The sequence below is a fragment of the Panthera tigris genome, chromosome D1 (assembly GCF_018350195.1).
Source record: "Panthera tigris isolate Pti1 chromosome D1, P.tigris_Pti1_mat1.1, whole genome shotgun sequence".
Lineage (NCBI taxonomy): Eukaryota > Metazoa > Chordata > Mammalia > Carnivora > Felidae > Panthera > Panthera tigris.
In genome coordinates, this window is record NC_056669.1 from 37,678,970 (window position 1) to 37,696,857 (window position 17,888).

The following is a 17,888-nucleotide window of genomic DNA, read 5'->3' on the forward strand; positions in this document are numbered from 1 at the left end:
GAACCTTGAAAAGGAACCCTGTACCCATTTGTGGGTACTCCCCAGTCTCTTCTCCTAGTCCCTGGCACACCCTGATCTCTGGACTTGCCTCTTCTGGATACATCATATAAATGGACTCATTCACAATGAGGCCTCTGTGTCTGGCATCTTTCACTTAGTGTGTTTTCAAGGTTCAGTGTGTAGTGGGTAGCAATACTTTATTCCTTGTCATGGCCAAATATTATTCCATCATATAAATGTGCCACATTTTTATCCATTCATCAGTTGATGGACTTTGGATTGTTTCTTCCCATTGGCTGTTATAGTGAATAATGTGGATTTGGACGTCTGTGTCCAGGGTTTTGTGTGCCTGTGATTCTGTTCTCTCGGTGTATACCTAAGAGTGGAATTGCTGGTATGGGGCTTGTCTAACTTTCTCATGAATTGCAGGGTTTCCCAGTACCCTCTGATTTTAATGTAAGCAGGGCTTCTCACTAAAGTGTCCCTGTTCCCTCCCTCTAGAGAGATTTTAATCATCAAAACTACCTATATTTCCTTCTTACAGAATCTTCCTAAAAGGACGGTGTCACTGTGGTCTTATATAAACAGCCAGCTGGAAGACTTCACTAATCCTCTCTATGGGAGCTATTCCAATCATGTCCTTTATCCAGTAGCCAGCATGCGCCACCTAGAGCTCTGGGTGGGATATTATGTCAGGTGGAATCCACGGATGAAGCCGCAGGTATATGCTCTTAATATAGTCAGTGGGGGTTTTCATCCATTCAGCTGTATCCGTTAGCTTTGTCAACTTCAAAGCAACTAGAAAAATTGGGTATATTTAAAACCTGCCTTTTTCCTGTTAATAGTTATAATTGGGTAGTAGAAAAAGCACTACATGGGGGAGTGCGGGTGGGTCATCAGTATACTGGACTCTTACCGAGTTTGCTCATATGGTCCTGGAGGAGACACTTGTCTTTTCTTCCCTCCTCTGTAAAGTGAGTGTGCTGGACTGGATATCTTCTAGGCCATTTTAATAGGTTTGAGGAAATGGCTTTAGGAAAAAAGCCTGACACAATTCTGGTCCATTTTGAAGCAGGTTACGGAATATATACATACTACTTAGAACTGCTTAAAAGACTGAAACTCTACAACTAAATGATAGGAGATCTTGAATTTTGGCCTGTAGGTTTTCTTATTACTTCTCTGTTGTATTAGTAAGTGCCAGTTTCAGGGTATTCTGTGGAAACAGTTGGGGGGGCACCGGTGTCGTCAGGGTCCAGCTAATTCTCGCCCATATGCTGGAAAGGTGGGCGTGGCCCCACAGCTGAGAACGTGCAGCCTGCAGCATTCAGGGAAAGACCTGTATACTGGAATGATTTGACTCGGGTTCGCTTACGATTGCCTGGCTGAATGATTTGACAATGTTTTTGTCTTGTAGGAGCCCATTCACAACAGATATAAAGAGCTTCTTGCTAAACGAGCGGAGCTCCAGAAGAAAGTAGAGGAACTACAGAGAGAGATTTCCAACCGATCAACCTCATCCTCTGAGAGAGCCAGTTCTCCTGCACAGTGCGTCACTCCCGTCCAAACTGTTGTGTGAAAGGACCGTTCGAGAGGGGCCGTCGTTGCCATGAACTCTGGATCCCAGTGGCAGCTTTAGGAGCATAAAGTCTTCTGAAGTTAGAACCCACCTGTGAGAGAAATTCAGTTGCTTTATTTATTGTAAATCTCTCCAGGATGGGTTTGGAACTGTAGCAGTGCAGGTGGCATAAGTGAAATAACCCCATATGTAATTACGTGATTATGACACTAATCTTCTAAGTCACCCAAAGAATATTAAGATGCTTCCATACCGGATCCACAGTGGGAACAAGTTTCTGATTTTAAAATCAAACTACAAACCACTCCAGAAATATACCTCTTGATGGAAGAGAACTCACTGGACAGAGGGAAGGAGCATCAGTTTTCACACCAAACCAACACTGAAATTCTGTGGCATTATATATATTGAGCCTCGATGTCATGAAAGTTCAAAATCATTGGATACGCCTTTCCCCATCATGCGTTTTTCTTTTTTATAGTAGAGTGATTTACTTTGGTCACCTTTCTGCACCCACACGCTTCACATACGGTATGGCAAAGTCTTGAGGACATTATGATGTTAGTAGTAGTTGAAAACTATTGCTGTTGTTATTCACGTACTTAAGATGTGTTAGGTAGCCGTTCTAAAATGATGCCTTAGAGAGGTACTTGGGGTGGGGGGGCGCGATGGAGAAGAGAAAGCAGTAGCCGTCCAGGATTTCAAAGAATCATATGCCCTTCGGATTACTTTCCATTGCCCAATTACTAGAAAAATAATGGAACATATCACTTTATTTCATTTACATTTTTGTGTGTGTGTCTGAATATAGAAGTTAATTGGGAAGTTGTGAGGCAATATTTTAAAAGTTTACTAGGATTGACTTTTTTCCCCTGAAGTCTGTATAAATAGCTTATGGGTGAGAAGTACTACGCTCAAATTTTACATGAAATTATTTTACTACTACTTTACTTCGCAAATTCTGTAATTCCACTGAAAGATTAAGTCTACCAAAGAGCTTACTGCATGTCAAAATGTATTACAGTCTCAATGCCAGTAAAGGAAATACTGCTTCACTGTTCACCTGCCAGTAACAGTTCAGCACTGGTGTAAACATTTGACTCCCTGATATCCTAAGAGCCATATGTTATGTACTGTAACAAAGGAGCTTCTTCTTGGGTCTTTCATTAAAAGAAAACTTCAACTGACTTTTAAACTTTGTCCTTATTCTGTTTGCCTGAAGTTTCTTTTGCAGAAATGTTATTTGGCTAGTTTTCGAAGAAAGGGGTCTCTCAGCACCGGTTCCAAATTGAAATATTCAGTTTGAACCCATTTTGCTTCTAATACCCAAATCAAACAGTACTCAAAAATGCAGTATTCTTTCACTTTCTGATTCACCATAGTCTGAACCTTAGCCCCTGTTCTTGCGTCTTGCAGTGAGGAACTAGAATTTCTCTCAGTACATCCAATATTAGCAAAATAAGTACCAAAATGATTTAGTCTTTATGTGATATTGGTTATAAGAAAATTAGTAATGGTATTTAAGTGGCCAGCCTATCAAAGCTAAGTTTTCTATTCCAGATATTTTACAGATTTATTCTTTCCTGCCCATTCTACCTATTTGCTTATTTAAGCCTTTGTCATCTTGGTCTGATACTACATAAAAGAATACAGATGACTGAAGAGATCACGAATTTCAAACTTGCAGTCTCAGTACCCTCACATCCACTTTAAATTCCATTCAAAGGCCAGAGCAATCTAAATGCAAATCACTTATCATTTTTAAACCTTCCAGGGGCTTCCTTTCCTCTTCTGCAGGAGCCTCCAAAGTGGAGCACATTTTAGATAATCCATTGGTGGTGATGTCAGCATCACAATGGCATGAGGCATTCCTTTCTCTCCCCCTCAACTTACAACTAATTGGACATCCATGACCGAATATGAGTGCCTCTGCCTATGACACCAGGACATCCATCTATGCACCTGAAGTCCAAGGAGGCTATGGAGCCAGGGGTGTTGCAGCGGCAGTGAGAGTAGCCACCTCTCTAGCAAAGGCGGTGGAAAAGGGGGTGTGTGAAAGTCTGCTCAGCTGCATGGGCTGCAGCTGGAGGGGTTCGCTCGCCTTTCAGGAACACCCAGATTTCTGAAGAGAGACCTCCGTGACTAGGTAGAGGGAAATTAAAAAAAGGCAAAGATTGCTGAAGGGACGTGTTTTCTCCCATATGTCCTGGGACTCCATCAAGAGGTCCATCCACGAACCTCTGGGAATCCCTCAGTCTGGGATTGCCCTAGAAGGCTGTGAACATGCCTAAAGCCCCAAGTGCTAACTAAGCACACACCTCCCCCCACTCTGTCTCTAGTCGTTTTTAAATGCCATCTTTTTAATACACACTTCCAACTTAGTCACTTCCACTATGGAAACCCCAAAACTTGTGCTATAGCACCACCTTCTGGAAAACAAATGAAAGTTTTCTAATTGTCAACCTGTTTTACTACTAAAATCAAAGTGAACAAACAAAGCCTTACCTAAGTAAGAAAGGTGTTGCTACTTAAAATGTGGCAGCACAGGCACATTTCATCAAATACTATGAAAAATCATGATAATACAGTATCACAAAAAGACGGTGACAATTCCCCAGCAGGTGCACCCAAAGACATGGAATACTGCAATCTAATAACGAATCCAAAATTCCAGCCTACAAGAAAATGCGAAAAGGCAATCCACTGAGCTTAGGAATAAAATTAATGAACATAAGGAGTACTTTACCAAAGAGACTGAAAATTCTAAAGAACCAAAAAGACAAAATGAGATGAAGAATGCATTAGAAAGCATTGAAAATGGAGCAAGATCGGATGGAAGAGAGAATAAGCAAGCCACAAGACAGGAATTTAGAAATGATTCAGGTGGAAGAGGAGAGAACTAGTATATTTAAAACATGAACATACCCTGAAACAACTATCAGACTCCATTAGAAAAGCCAACATAAGTTTAAAGGGTAGACCAGAAAGAGGAGAGAGGAGGAGGCAGAGAGTTTATAAAAGAATGGTTGAGAACTTCCTAAACCTGGGGAGGGAACTGGATACACAAGAATACAAAGCTAACTGACCTTCTCCAAGGCACATTATAATGAAACTGTCAAAAGTTAACGATAAAAAGCCAGGGGGAGAAAAGTAACAAAGGAACCCACACCAGGAGGCTATCAGATTTCTCAGCACAAATTCTACAGGCCAGGAGAGAATGGAATGACATTCAAACAACTTAAAAACTGCCAGGCAAGAATACTCTTAAGTGGCAAAGTTATCCAGATATAAAAGCTACAGGAAGATTTCCCAAACCAAAAAAATGTGAGAATTCACCACCACTAACACCGCCTGAGAAGTTGGAAGTAGCTCTTCAAGCTGAAACAATGAAAAGGGCATCAACAGACAGAAATAACTATTTTAGACTATAAAATAATTACAGTATAAAGCTTAAAGGAAAGAGCATTAAAAATAACAACAGCTATTAACATTTACCAATCCACAGAATAGATAATTTGTGAAAAGTATAAAAGGGAAGGAATAAAAAGATGAAATTAAGTAAATGAAGATAAATTTTTATTAGCATACAATGACTCTTTTATCTATGAAATATTTTGCATAAATCTCCTGGTAACCACAAAGCAAAAATCTAGAGCAGAGACCCAAAACAAAACAAAACAAAACAAAAAGACTGAGCAAAAAAACGAAGGACAAACACCAGCTTACAAAGGAAGACAGAAAAAAAAAAGGAAAAAGAAACAACGGAGAGAGAGAAAATAACTAGAAGGCAAAAGATAAAATGGCAGTAGCAAGTCCTCACATATCAATAATCACCCTACATGTAAAATGGATTGAATTCACCCATCAAAAGGCACAGAGTGGCCGGATGGGTTAAAAAAAAAAAAAAAAAAAAGACCCAACTGTATGCTCACTACAGTACACTCATTTCAGCTTTAAACAAATACACAGGCTTAAGGTGAAAGGATGGAAGATGATATTCAAAGCAAGTGATACCAAGGAAAGTGGACATCGTCTTACATCAAGACAGACATCAAGCTAAAAACGGTAGAACTGACAAAGCTCATTAGATAATGATAAAGAGGTCCATACATCACAAAAATATAGCAATCATAAATTACCTGACCACCAACACATACTGAGCAAATACAAGTCTTAAGGGAGAAAGAGATAATAAAATAAGAATAGGGGACTTCAATACCCCACTAGCACCAAAGTGAAGATCATCCAGACAGAAAATCAACAAGGCAAACACTGGAATTGAACGATACTTTAGAGCAAATAAACTTATTAGACATACACAGAACAATTCACCAAACAAGCAGAATACTTGAGAAATTGTTCTCAAGTGCACATGAACATTTTCCAGGACAGATCGTATGACAGGACACAAATCTTAGCACATTTAGATTGAAATCATACCGATTATCTTTTCTGACCACACAATGGTATGAAACTGGAAATCAACAAGGAAGAAATGAGAAGATCTATAAATATGTGGAAATTAAATAACATACTTCTGAACAACAAATAGGTCAAAGAAGAAATGGGAAAGAAGGAGAGTTTATAGTAATAAACACAGATGTTAAGAAATTACATCTCAAATAATCGAACTTTATACCTCAAGAAATTCGACAAAGAACAAAGCAGAAGGAAGGAAATAATAGGGGTGCCTGGGTGGCTCAGTTGGTTAAGCATCCGACTCTTCATTTTTGGCTCAGGTCTTGATCTCATGATTCATGGGTTCAGACCCCACGTCTGGCTATGCATTGGCAGTGCAGAGCCCATTTGGGAATCTCTCTCTCTCCCTCTCCCCTGCTTGGTCTGTCTGTCTTCTCTCTCAATAAATAAATAAATAAGATCTAAAAAAAATGCAAAAGATGCAAGGATGGTTTAACATATACAAATCAATAAATGTAATACTTACCAATAAAATCAAAGATAAAAAACTACACAATCATTTCAATAGACACAAAAAACATGACAAAATATAACAGCCATTCATAATAAAAAACCATACACGACAAATCCAGAGCTAACGTTATACTCACTGGAGAAAAATTGAAACTTTTTCTTCTAAGATTGGAATAAGACAAGGATGTCCACTCTTACTTCTTTTCAAAACACTATTAGGATTACTAGCTACACAAAGGAATAAAAGGTATCCAGATAGGAAAAGAAGTAAAATCGTCTCAATCTGCTGGTGAAATGCTTTTATATGTAGAAAACTCGGAGTCAAACAAAAAACTGTTGGAACTAATCAACAATTTCAGGAGAGTTGCAGGACACAAAATCAGTTGCATTCCTTTACATTAATGAAACATTCGAAAAATAAACTCTCACCATTCACAATAGCATAAAAAACTATAAAATACTAAGGAATAAATTTAAACAAAGAAGTGAAAGATCTGTACGATGAAAACTGTATGACTTTGCTGAAAGAAATCAAAGACAAATGGAAAGACACCCTCTGTTCATGGACTGGAAGAATGTTGTTACAATGTTCATGCTACCAAAAGCCATCTACAGATTCAACACAATATCCATCAAAATATGAAAGGCATTCCTCACAGAAATAGAACAATCCAAAAATTTTTGTGGAATCACTAACAACCCCAAATGCCCAGAGTAATCCCAAGAAAAAGACCAGTGCCAGAGGCATCCTTGAACGATCGAGCAGTTAGGGGTACAGACCCCTCATACAGTTTAAAATCCTAGTATAACTTCTGACTCCCCCAGTACTTAACTACTAATAGCCTACTGTTGACTAGAAGGTTTACCAATAACAAAGAGCTAAAAAACACATATTTTGTATATGTATTATATAGCGTGTATTCTTAAAGTAAGCCGGAGAGAAAAAAAATGTTAAGAACATCATAAGGGAAATACATTTACAATATTGTACGAATTTCATGTGTAAGTGGACCCACACAATTCAAATTCATGTTGTTCAAGGGTCAATTGTATACTGCAAAGCCAGAGTAATAAAACAGTATGGTACTGGCACAAAAATAGACACAGACCAATAAACAGAACAGAATAGAGGCCAGAATTAAACCCTGGCATATATAATCAACTAATACTTGACAAGGGAGCCAAGAACACCGAATGGGGAAAGGACAGTCTCTCTCACAAGTGGTGCTGGGAAAACTGGAGAAATACATGCAGAGGACAATGAAATTGGACCCCTATCTCATACCACTCACAAAATTAACTCACAATGTACCAAACACTTAAACGTAAGACCAGATACCACAGAATTCCTAGGAGACACAGGAGGAAGCTCCTCGATGTTGGTCTCAATGATTTTTGACACGATGCCAAAAGCACAAACAAAAGGAAAAATTAACAAATGGGACTACATCAAACTCAGAAGCTTACACACAAGCGATAAAAAGAACCTACAGAATGGGAGAAATATTTCCACACCATTTATCAGATGAAGGGTTAATATCCAAAATATATAAAGAATTCATACGACATTCAAACAATCTGATTAAAAGTTAGGCAGGAAAAACGAAATAGACATTTTTTTCCAAAGAGGATATCAAAATGGCAAACTGGCACATGAAGATGCTCAACATTACTCATCAGGGAAATGCAGGGCAAAACCCTAAGTTCTCATCTCACACCTCTTAGAAGGGCTAATATCAAGAAGAGACAACAGGTGCTGGCAAGGATGTGGTGAAAAGGGAATCCTTATACACTGTGGGCGGGCATGCAAATTGGTCCAACCACTATGAAAAACAATATGGAATATCCTCAGAAAATTAAAAGTAGATGTATTTATGATCCAGCAATTCCACTCCTGGGTATATATCCAAAGGAAATTAAAACAGACTTTCAAAGAGATGTATGTGTTCCCATGTTTACAACAGTATTATTAACAATAACCAAGATTCAGAAACAACCTAAATGCCCATCAGTGGATGAATGGATAAAAAAAGATGTGCTATAGGTACACGATGGAGTATTATTCAGCCGTTAGAAAGGAGGACACCCTGCCATTTGCAACAAAGTGGATGGAACTTGAGCACATTACGCTGAGAGAAGTCAAAGATGAATACTCTATGATATCACTTATATGTGGAGGAGTCAAACTTGTAAAAAAGAGTAAAATAGCAATCACCAGGAGAGGAGGTAGTTACCAGGGATGGCAGAAGAGGATAAGACTGATGCTGTTTAAGGACATAAAGCTGCAACAAGTAGTATTAAAAAGCCAGAGATCGAATGCACAGTATAAGGAATAGAGACAATATTGAACTGTAAGTATGTAATGTGAAATACCACAATGGCAGTCATATCACAATATGTAAATGTATCCAAGTCACACACTGTAGATCTTAAATTCACACAGTTCTATGTCAAATTTATTCAAACACACACACACACACACACCCTTACACATTAAAAAGATTTCTGAGGCACCTGGCTGAGTAAGTCAGCAGAGCCTATGACTCTTGATTTCAGAGTTGCGAGTTTGAGCCCATTGGGTGTAGAAATTATTTAAATCATAAAAAAAAAGTTTCTAACAAAGCTTGGAAAAAAGCACAATTCATGGGGGGGGGGTGGGGGGTGTGGAAGCAGGGGAGGAGAGTGTTAGCATTTTTTATATATTTATCCACACCAACAGAACTTGGAGTTGACAGACTACTTACTGGAGGTGCAGGTGCTCTTGGTTCCTTTATCATTGGGGCTATAAAAAACAGAGACCTATGTGGTTATGTCTAAGCTCTTTAGCCTCCTGTAACTTGTTGGCTTCCCCTTCTACTCTCACCTGCACACCTCAACTTCTATGTACAAGTACCACTCAGCTGGTCACAACTCTCCCGTGTCAACTGCAGATTCCGGCCTCTACACTTTTCTTTTCTCCTGTTGACTTGGAACTGTTCTTCCTTCTGGCTAATTCCAGTTCTCCAGAGTTGAGCGATCACTGCTCCCTCCAGGATGTTACCCCCTGTTCATCACTCCTCTCTGCCATGCCTGCCCCCTTCCTCTGTGTCCCCAACAGCGCTGTGTCCATGTTATCAACACTGCGTTAACCACACGGTGTTGACGTAATTCAGATGTCTACCACCTACCTGTAAGCATACCTTTCTTACTTAGCCTGGTATCCAGATTGGCATCTTACACATAGAGGACACTTGTATTTGAAATGCATTTCAACAGTGCCCTTACAACAAAAGTAGATGTGTGACCACGTACTCCTCTGCTATAAACTCTCAGATAAGGAAACTGAAGCGGCATTGGCATTTTCTCATTTTCACTTCTCACCTGAGCGTATTAAAGGCTGGAGTGGATATTTTAGTTTGACTCTTACCCAAGGGATGGGCTGGGTTTTAACACCATTAAGCTTCTAATTAGGACACAGAGCCACTACAATGCAAAATGAGTCTCCTACAATTTAATGACCTGAAATTCAAACACAGAGATAACAAAAGTTTAATAGTTTGAAATGGTGGTTGAGACACAACAAATGTTTTCCATATCACCAGAGCAGTGATTGCCTTGGGTCTGTGGACTCACTGTCGTGAATTCAATGAAGATACAAAACCGCACACTCAAGCAAAGGTTTACATACAATTTCAGAACACTCACAAATAGCTCCAAATGGAAGGACCCTAAATCAAGAACTCTGTAAAAAATTAATTCAATTAAGAGGCCTAATAAGCTTAGTGCCCAGAGAGGCACTGCATTTCATGCTGGTTACCCAGATAAAAGCCCAGAACTCCATTTCGATCCCAGGGGAGGCATAAAAACGAAATCTCTTTAACACCTGGTTAATGTGTTCATTAGGACTCTTTAGGCCTTGAGACAGTTCAATCTTGTCGGGTTTAGTTTCTATGTGAGCATGAGATAGGCAAATAAATTATATAATAGCATATATTCTTAATGTTTCTCGTAATATGTTAATGTCCTATTTAGAAATGCATTTTTTGGAGAGATTACAACAAATATAGCCTTCGCTAACAGGCTGTTAAGGAAAATTTCAGTGTTTCCTTAATAAAGCTGCTTTATTGACTTCAGTGGCAAATTTATAAAAAGTTAACATGTCTTGATCTATTCAAAATTATGATTTACATTATTAACACAATGACAATGGCACATGTACAGTTAATACTGCACTCATACTATACACCGATAACAGGTCCCAGGAGCTCTTCTGAGTTTTTAAGATTAAAAACCACAATGCCTTGAACTGAATACCATGATTACAAACAGGTATTATTTAAAAACAACATATGCATATGCTATACAACACTTCCTCTTCTCTTCACTCAGAAACCTCATTTACTTCATTAATAATTCGTTTATACTTTAAAAAATGCTTTATAATTTTTGCAGTTAACTGACAATGAATGTTTGGGTCTTTCAAAAATTTTTAATGATAGATTATATCAATAGAAGTGTATTTAATATTGATCAGTGTTCGAAATGTCAAAAAGTGAAACAAACCAATCCTCTTAAATTCGTATAAATACTTACACATAGAAAACCTCTATCCATAGTCGAAACAAAGTATATTTAATGGATGTATTGGAAAGGAGAAATGGGCGATTTATGCCAGGGGAAGATTAAAAATGAGACTTTTTAAGCAAACATTGCCTATAGGACAGCCTCCTATTTTGATAATTTAAACCTAATTTTACTTAGATATCTAAGGAATTATTTTAAAAATCACACCCACAAGTAAAAAATTGGTAATCTGTTTACAAAGTGCAGTATTTCAGTACAGCAAATTCATCTCAAACAAAGATGCAGAGTGTGTGGCTTCCTAGCCTTTAAAACTCCCCTGGTTTCCATTTAGGTGGTTTAACATTTAGTCATGATACGTAACACAGGACGCCTGTGTAATGAAGCTTGGGCCCCTTAACACCTGCTATTCATTAATTCCAACATAAGAGTATGAGACCTGGAGGGTAAATTGCCAAAATCTGATTTCTGAGGTACAGATTATCTGAATAGAATTTATGACCTGGTACCAGTCAGTAATCCCAACACAAACTATTGCTTTGTAATGAACTCTGTATGGTTTGCATGTCCTTCAACAACTGAAGATTTTTCCTGCTTTTTTCGCCAGGTCTCGGTTTGGCAACGTCCTTCTTATTTGTGGTCCCTGTGATTCCAGAAGAACGACTGCTGCTGTTTCCTTCTTCATCAAGAGTCTTTCTGGGGGTCCTCAAGTCCCTCTTCTGCTTCTCTATCTTGTGTTTCTCCAGCTACAGCAAGTAACCAAGGCAGGGAAAAAGGAGGATTCAATGATAATGTCCTCTTCTGGCCACTGGTATTTTTAATTCTCATACAAGCTAAAATGCCAATAATACATTCTGAGTGTATTTTTTTTTTTTTTTTTATAAAGTCTTCAAAAATCTCTGGTACGAGTGATTTGACGCTAAGTGCTTAAAAACAGAAAGCAACATACAAACGAGTGAATGCAAGTAAACACATCAATACTGATGCTGTTTCAGAAGGTAAGGCAGTGTGTGGCCAAAGTGCAGAACAGAGCAAGTAAGAAACAAGAGGGTCTGGGGAAGGTCTTACAGAAAACAAAAGAAAGGTGTTCTAGAAACTAGTCTGAGGAGGTAACGAAACATGTTCCAGATGGATGAAGAGATGTAATGGTAATGTATTAATACTAACAAAAGGTTTTTGTTATTTCACTACTTTAGAAAAACTTAAAATAGCTTATATTTACTTATTTTTACAGAGCTTTACTTTTACTTTAAGCTGCTGCTAGGTTGGTATTCCGTTAGAGAGAATAAGGTTGAGCCTGATGTATAAGAAACAAATTAGACCATTACTCCTGCAGCAATCATTTGCTCCTATTTATTCTTTTTTTTAATGTGAACTTTACAAAAAATGCTTAAAAGCCCAGGTTTTGGAGTTCAGAGGAACCACGTTTGCATTCCAGCTCTGCCATTCACCAGTGAGCTGGTATGTCCTCACACAGAAGTTACTTAATTTCACTTGAGGATACGCCTACCTCCCAGGACACTCAACCCAGCTTTCCTTATCTGTAAAACAGTACGCCCAGTTCACAAGTCTTCTACGAAAATTAAGTAAGATGACATATTCACAAGCACTTAACACTGTGCCTATTATAGAGCAATCCATTAGTAAATGTCAGCCATACCTGTTCTGTTCCCAGCCTTCTCCATTTCCATCAGGGGTACCACCATCCTCTCCCTCCAAATGACACTCAGCAGCAAGTTGCCCTGATCATTCTACTTCCAAGACCTACCTCAGATCTGTCCGCTTTTCCCCACCTACACTCATTCACAACCTCTGATCGAGAAGAGCTTCAGGCGTGCCCTGTGTCCAGCCCACTCCCAGTGGTCCCAATAATCTCTGACACGAATCATTATGTATCTCTCCAGATGAAAATTCGGGAGTATGCCTCCCCACTGCACTTAGTAGATATTAAATAAATGGCTGCTCTACTAATTTAATTAGCAACATAAAGATTTTTTTTTCACATATTTATATCTACTTACTCCTTTCGAAATCAAGAATTTCCAGGTGTTTTTTAAAAGACTTCGGAAAATGTGGAATCATTTAAATTCATCACAGAAGTTAAAGGTTGTTCTTATAAAGGTAAAAATACTAAATATATTCAATATTCAAAAGAAGTGTCTTAGATGATAAAATCTACTCTCACAGATTACAAGATGGTGTCTTCCTTCTTAGCCCACTTAACTCCGATTCCTAAAGAAATACTTCCTGTAGCTCCCTATCTGTGATACACTTGAATGTCATCAATCAATGTATTTGGGGAAAAGCGTTTTTTGGTTCTGCCTTGTTCTTGTTTTATAATCATTAGAAACAAGGAAAGGGAAATTAAGTTACCTGGGCTTGGTATTTTCGAACTTTAGTTATTTGGTTAGCTTTGGCCTCCATCCTTCCCACTAACGCCTCCAGCTCACACTCTAAGTTGTCTTTCAGTTCCACAGTTGGGGATTCTTGGATAAGTTTCGCAAGCTGCTGGTGATCACTACATAAAAAACAAAAGTAAGGCTTGATAAAGCTTCCTGTTTCATGGTTAGGGCCACCATGTCCCACTCACCATGGGACCACTGCTCTGTGCATTAAAAAGGACTCCAGTTTTTAAACAGAGCAACAAGATGGTTTAAAGGTTCAAGAAAGGCACTGGAGGTAAATGTAAAAACAGTTCTTAATTTCAAAGGCTTAATTATTTTTATTCCACCTCCTACAGTATTACACACGTAGAAAGGAAAGCCCAGAAAGAAAGCAAGGATCTTGTTCCTCAAATACATCCTAACCTATTCAAGTTTAACTAAACTCAACGTATATCAAGCTCCCAAACAAGGAAATAAAACTGAAGTGTGAACCTTGGTCTTCAAAACATTTAACACTATTCAAAAAGGGAGAGATTTCCCCCAGAACAGTTGCATTTGTTAAGGTCCTAGTAAATCGCTCAGTGGTTGCTTCAAGAACTGTGCTCTGATACTTGCTGAATAGAATAAATTAACAATACGATTAATGAAGTCACCAAGAACTTAAAACAAAGTTTTACAACTAAATATAATTTAAAAAACAAAAACTAAAACTCACAAGCTCATTTGCCCAAATTCATCTTGTAAAGTCTGTAAGACTTCTGACAACTCTTCATTAATGCTGCTGGAGGAGGGAGGCGTTACTGACACCTTCTTACTTTTACCATTTCGTGAAGAAACTTGCTTTGCCAAAGGAACACTGTTGACCACTCGATCATTGCACAAGGCTTTAGTATGCTGCTTCATCAGATGCAAGACATGCTGAACATTGGCTACCACAGCATGGCTAGGACTGGTGGACTGAAGAAAAATGAGAATTAATTGAAGCCACATCGTCTAAATCTGTTTTGTTTACTCCCTGAATAAAAAGATCTCTACCCATAAAAAGCCTATGATATAAACTTCCTAGGGTGAATCCAATTACCAAGCCCCGTGGACTTAACTTCTGAAATACCTCCAATCCACCTCTTACTCTCCACCCTACTGTCATTCCTCGGTTTATGCAACCATCTCCACTAGCTATAGGAAGATCGCAATTGGCATCGCTCTCCTCAGTTTCTAATTCAATAAGGCTATCAGCTATCTTCCTAAAATAATATGCTAATAGTAATCAGTTTGTTCTCCTATTTGAAATCCTTTGATGTTAAGCCCACTAACGCTAATGTCCAAACTCCTTAGCATAGACAAAGGGTCTACTATCATTGAGCTAAAACTTATACTCCCTGGCCTTTTGTCCTATCATCCCCTAATTTCTCTGTATTATTTCCATAAACTGTATTTGCACATGCCATTTCTTCTGTGTGGCACCATTTTACCATTCTTTAAAACACAGTTCAAATATATAACTTTTAAAGACTTCCCTAAAACCTCTAGGTAATGAATTGGTCCAATTAAGTAGTCCATTCTCAGATCACCCAGAGCATTTCTCTCTCTCAGTGAATTTACCACAATACACTATAATCATGTTTCCATGTCTGTTTCACCTGTTAAATAGCATATGTGCTTCCAGGTGGTAAGGACTGTCACTGCATTCATTTCTCTATCCTCAAATAGTAGGGGGATCTAAGTTTACATAAACGTAACAGGAAAACATAACATAAACAACAATAGCGAAAAGCTGGTAGCCCTCTCAAAATTTCTGGTTTCATTTTTAATATGAAACAATAATCTCAATATGCTATTTTAATTTACAAAAAGATGGCTGGACTAACTTGGCTCTATAAGCATCATCTAGACAGCTTGTTTACAATGCAGATCCCCAGGCAGCACTCCAAACTCAATCAGTGTGGGTCAGAGCTTGGAAATGTGTATTTTTAATTTTGCCAGGTGATTCTGACCAGTCAGGTTTGGAAGCCACTGTGCTAAAGCTAACAGATACTCTTTATCCTAGTCTCTACTGCCAGGTAGCAAATTGAATCCAGCATTATATACAAAGAAGTATGTATACCCTATCCAAGTGAGTTTATTCCAGGAATAACTGAATTGGACTAGTCAATTATTTAATTCAATTATTAAAAAGAAAAAAAAGCAGTGTAGTCTAGCATATTGACAGTAAAAAAGAAAAATCACATAACCATACCATCTAATAAAGAAAAGCATATAAAATAATCCAACACCCAATCAGGTACTCAAAAAAGCAGAAACAGAGGGAAATTTCCACCAGTTGGTGAAGAGCATTGACAAAGAACCTACAGCTAACATTGCATTTACTGGTGAGACTGAATGTTCTCCGCCACTAAGATCAGGAAAAAGACAAGAATGTCCACTCTCTTCACTTTTGCTTAAAGTAATACTGGAAATCCTAGCCAGTGCAGTAAGGCAAAAAAGGAAATAAAAGGCATGCAAATTAAAAAAATAAAACTGTCCCTATTTACAGGATGACATACCTCTCTACACAGAAAATTCTAACCAATCTAAAAAAATAATCCCTAGGACTAATAAGGAATTCAATGAAATCACAAAATGTAAGACCAACATACAAAAACTTACTATACTAGCAATGATCACATAGAAACTAAATTAAAACTACAACTTACATTTGCTCAAAAAAAAATATGTGAGTATATAATAAAGCAGATATGGGACCAATATGCCAAAAACCACAAAACACTGATGAAAGAAATCAAAGATCTAAATAAAAAAAGCTACACTGTACTCATGGTATGGAAGACTTGACATGACAAGAATGTCAATTCTCCTAAACTGATCTGTAAATAAAACACAATTCCAATCAAAATTCTAGCAAGACTTTTTTTTTTTTTTTTTTTTGTGGATAGAGAAAAGTTTATTCTAAAATTCATATAAAGAGAAAAGGAACTAGAGGAGGTAAAACAATTTTGAGAAAGAAGAATGGACAAAGAATCACTCTTCCTGATGTTAAGACTTACTATACATAAAGCCACAGTAATCGACATAATCGAGGCAAAATGGTACTGGCAAAGAAGTAAACATACACATCAATGGAACAGAATAAAAAAATAAACCTTGACCTAACAAGCCTCATACTGTATACAAAAATCATTTCAAGTGGATCATAAATTTAGACATAAAACATAAAACCGTAAAATATATGAGACATAAGTGAAAATGTATAGGATGTTGGTCCTGGCAAAGAGTTCTTAGACCTGACAGAAGTATGATCCAGAGAAAGCAAAAATCAATTAACTGGATTTCAGCGAAACAAAAAGCAGCTCTGTGAAACAGTTTAAGAGGAAGAAAGAAAAACTACAGACTGGGAGAATATATCTGCAAACTACATATCTGATATGTGACTTGTATCAAAACACAGAACTCTCAAAACCTAAGAGTAAACAAACAAAAACAATTAAAACAGGAAAGAAATACAAATGGATATTTCAGTAGAGGATACACAGATGGTAAATAAGCACATGAGAAAGAAGATGATCACCATCATTAGCCATTAGGGTAATATAAAATAAAAGCACTATGAGATATCAAACATACGTAGCAGAAAGGCTAAGCTAAAAAGTAACAATATTAAATGCTGGTTAAGGATGTGGAAAAACTCCATCTCTGGGACACTGCTACTGGAAATGAAAAATGGTACAGTCACTCGAAAATAGTTGGGTAGTTTAAAAACAAGAAATACACTACACATACAATCCAGCAATCAAATTCCTGGACATTTATCCCACAGAAGTGAAAACTTATGTCCACACAAAAACCTATACACAATGCTCACACTGGTTTTATTTGTAAACTCCCAAAACTGGAAACAACCCAAATGTCCTTCAATAAGTGAATCCTTAAACTGTCATACTTTCACACCATGGAATATTTAACTGAGAGAAAGAAAAGAACCATGGATACACACAACCGTTTGATGAATCTCAAGGGAGTTATACTGAATAAAAAGGTCAATCTCAAAAGATCACATTTTGTATGACTCCCATTTGTGAAATGGCAAAACTGTAGATATGGAATGGTGGTGGTTACCGAACCTACATGTGATAAAACTACACTGACCTAACCTGTACATGGGTGTGCATGCACACACACATATATACACAAGTACAAGTACAACTAGAGAAATCTCAATAAGGTCTGTGGATTTAGTCTCCTGGTTTTGATACTATAGCTACGTAATATATTACCATTGTAGTAAACCAGATGAAAGGTACATGGACCTTTATTATTTTTGCAACTTCCTATAAATCTAGAATCATTTCAAAATAAAAGTTAATCTACGTTTTTATCAAGATAATTTAAATTCAACTACAATTAAATGGTTTAGCTATACATTCTCCCTTGTAGCT

General features: G+C 37.7%; 2 protein-coding genes across 7 annotated transcripts in view; one reads left to right on the forward strand and one right to left on the reverse strand.

The window, feature by feature from the left end:
• The window catches only part of MTMR2 (myotubularin related protein 2), a 116,826-nt gene extending 114,060 nt beyond the window's left edge, over window positions 1–2,766 (forward strand). For all 5 annotated transcript variants that reach the window (XM_007079043.3, XM_007079042.3, XM_042959501.1 and 2 more), the window contains 2 exons: window positions 545–721; window positions 1,418–2,766. In XM_007079043.3, the coding sequence (XP_007079105.2) occupies window positions 545–721; window positions 1,418–1,579 (339 nt within the window). In that variant the 3' untranslated portion in view covers window positions 1,580–2,766. The remainder of the gene's footprint in view (window positions 1–544; window positions 722–1,417) is intronic.
• An 8,522-nt stretch (window positions 2,767–11,288) lies between these two features.
• The window catches only part of CEP57 (centrosomal protein 57), a 39,553-nt gene continuing 32,953 nt past the window's right edge, over window positions 11,289–17,888 (reverse strand). For both annotated transcript variants that reach the window (XM_042959502.1, XM_007079041.3), the window contains 3 exons: window positions 14,171–14,412; window positions 13,445–13,589; window positions 11,289–11,817 (listed from right to left, as the gene is read on the reverse strand). In XM_042959502.1, coding sequence (XP_042815436.1) covers window positions 11,584–11,817; window positions 13,445–13,589; window positions 14,171–14,412 — 621 coding nt within the window. In that variant the 3' untranslated portion in view covers window positions 11,289–11,583. The remainder of the gene's footprint in view (window positions 11,818–13,444; window positions 13,590–14,170; window positions 14,413–17,888) is intronic.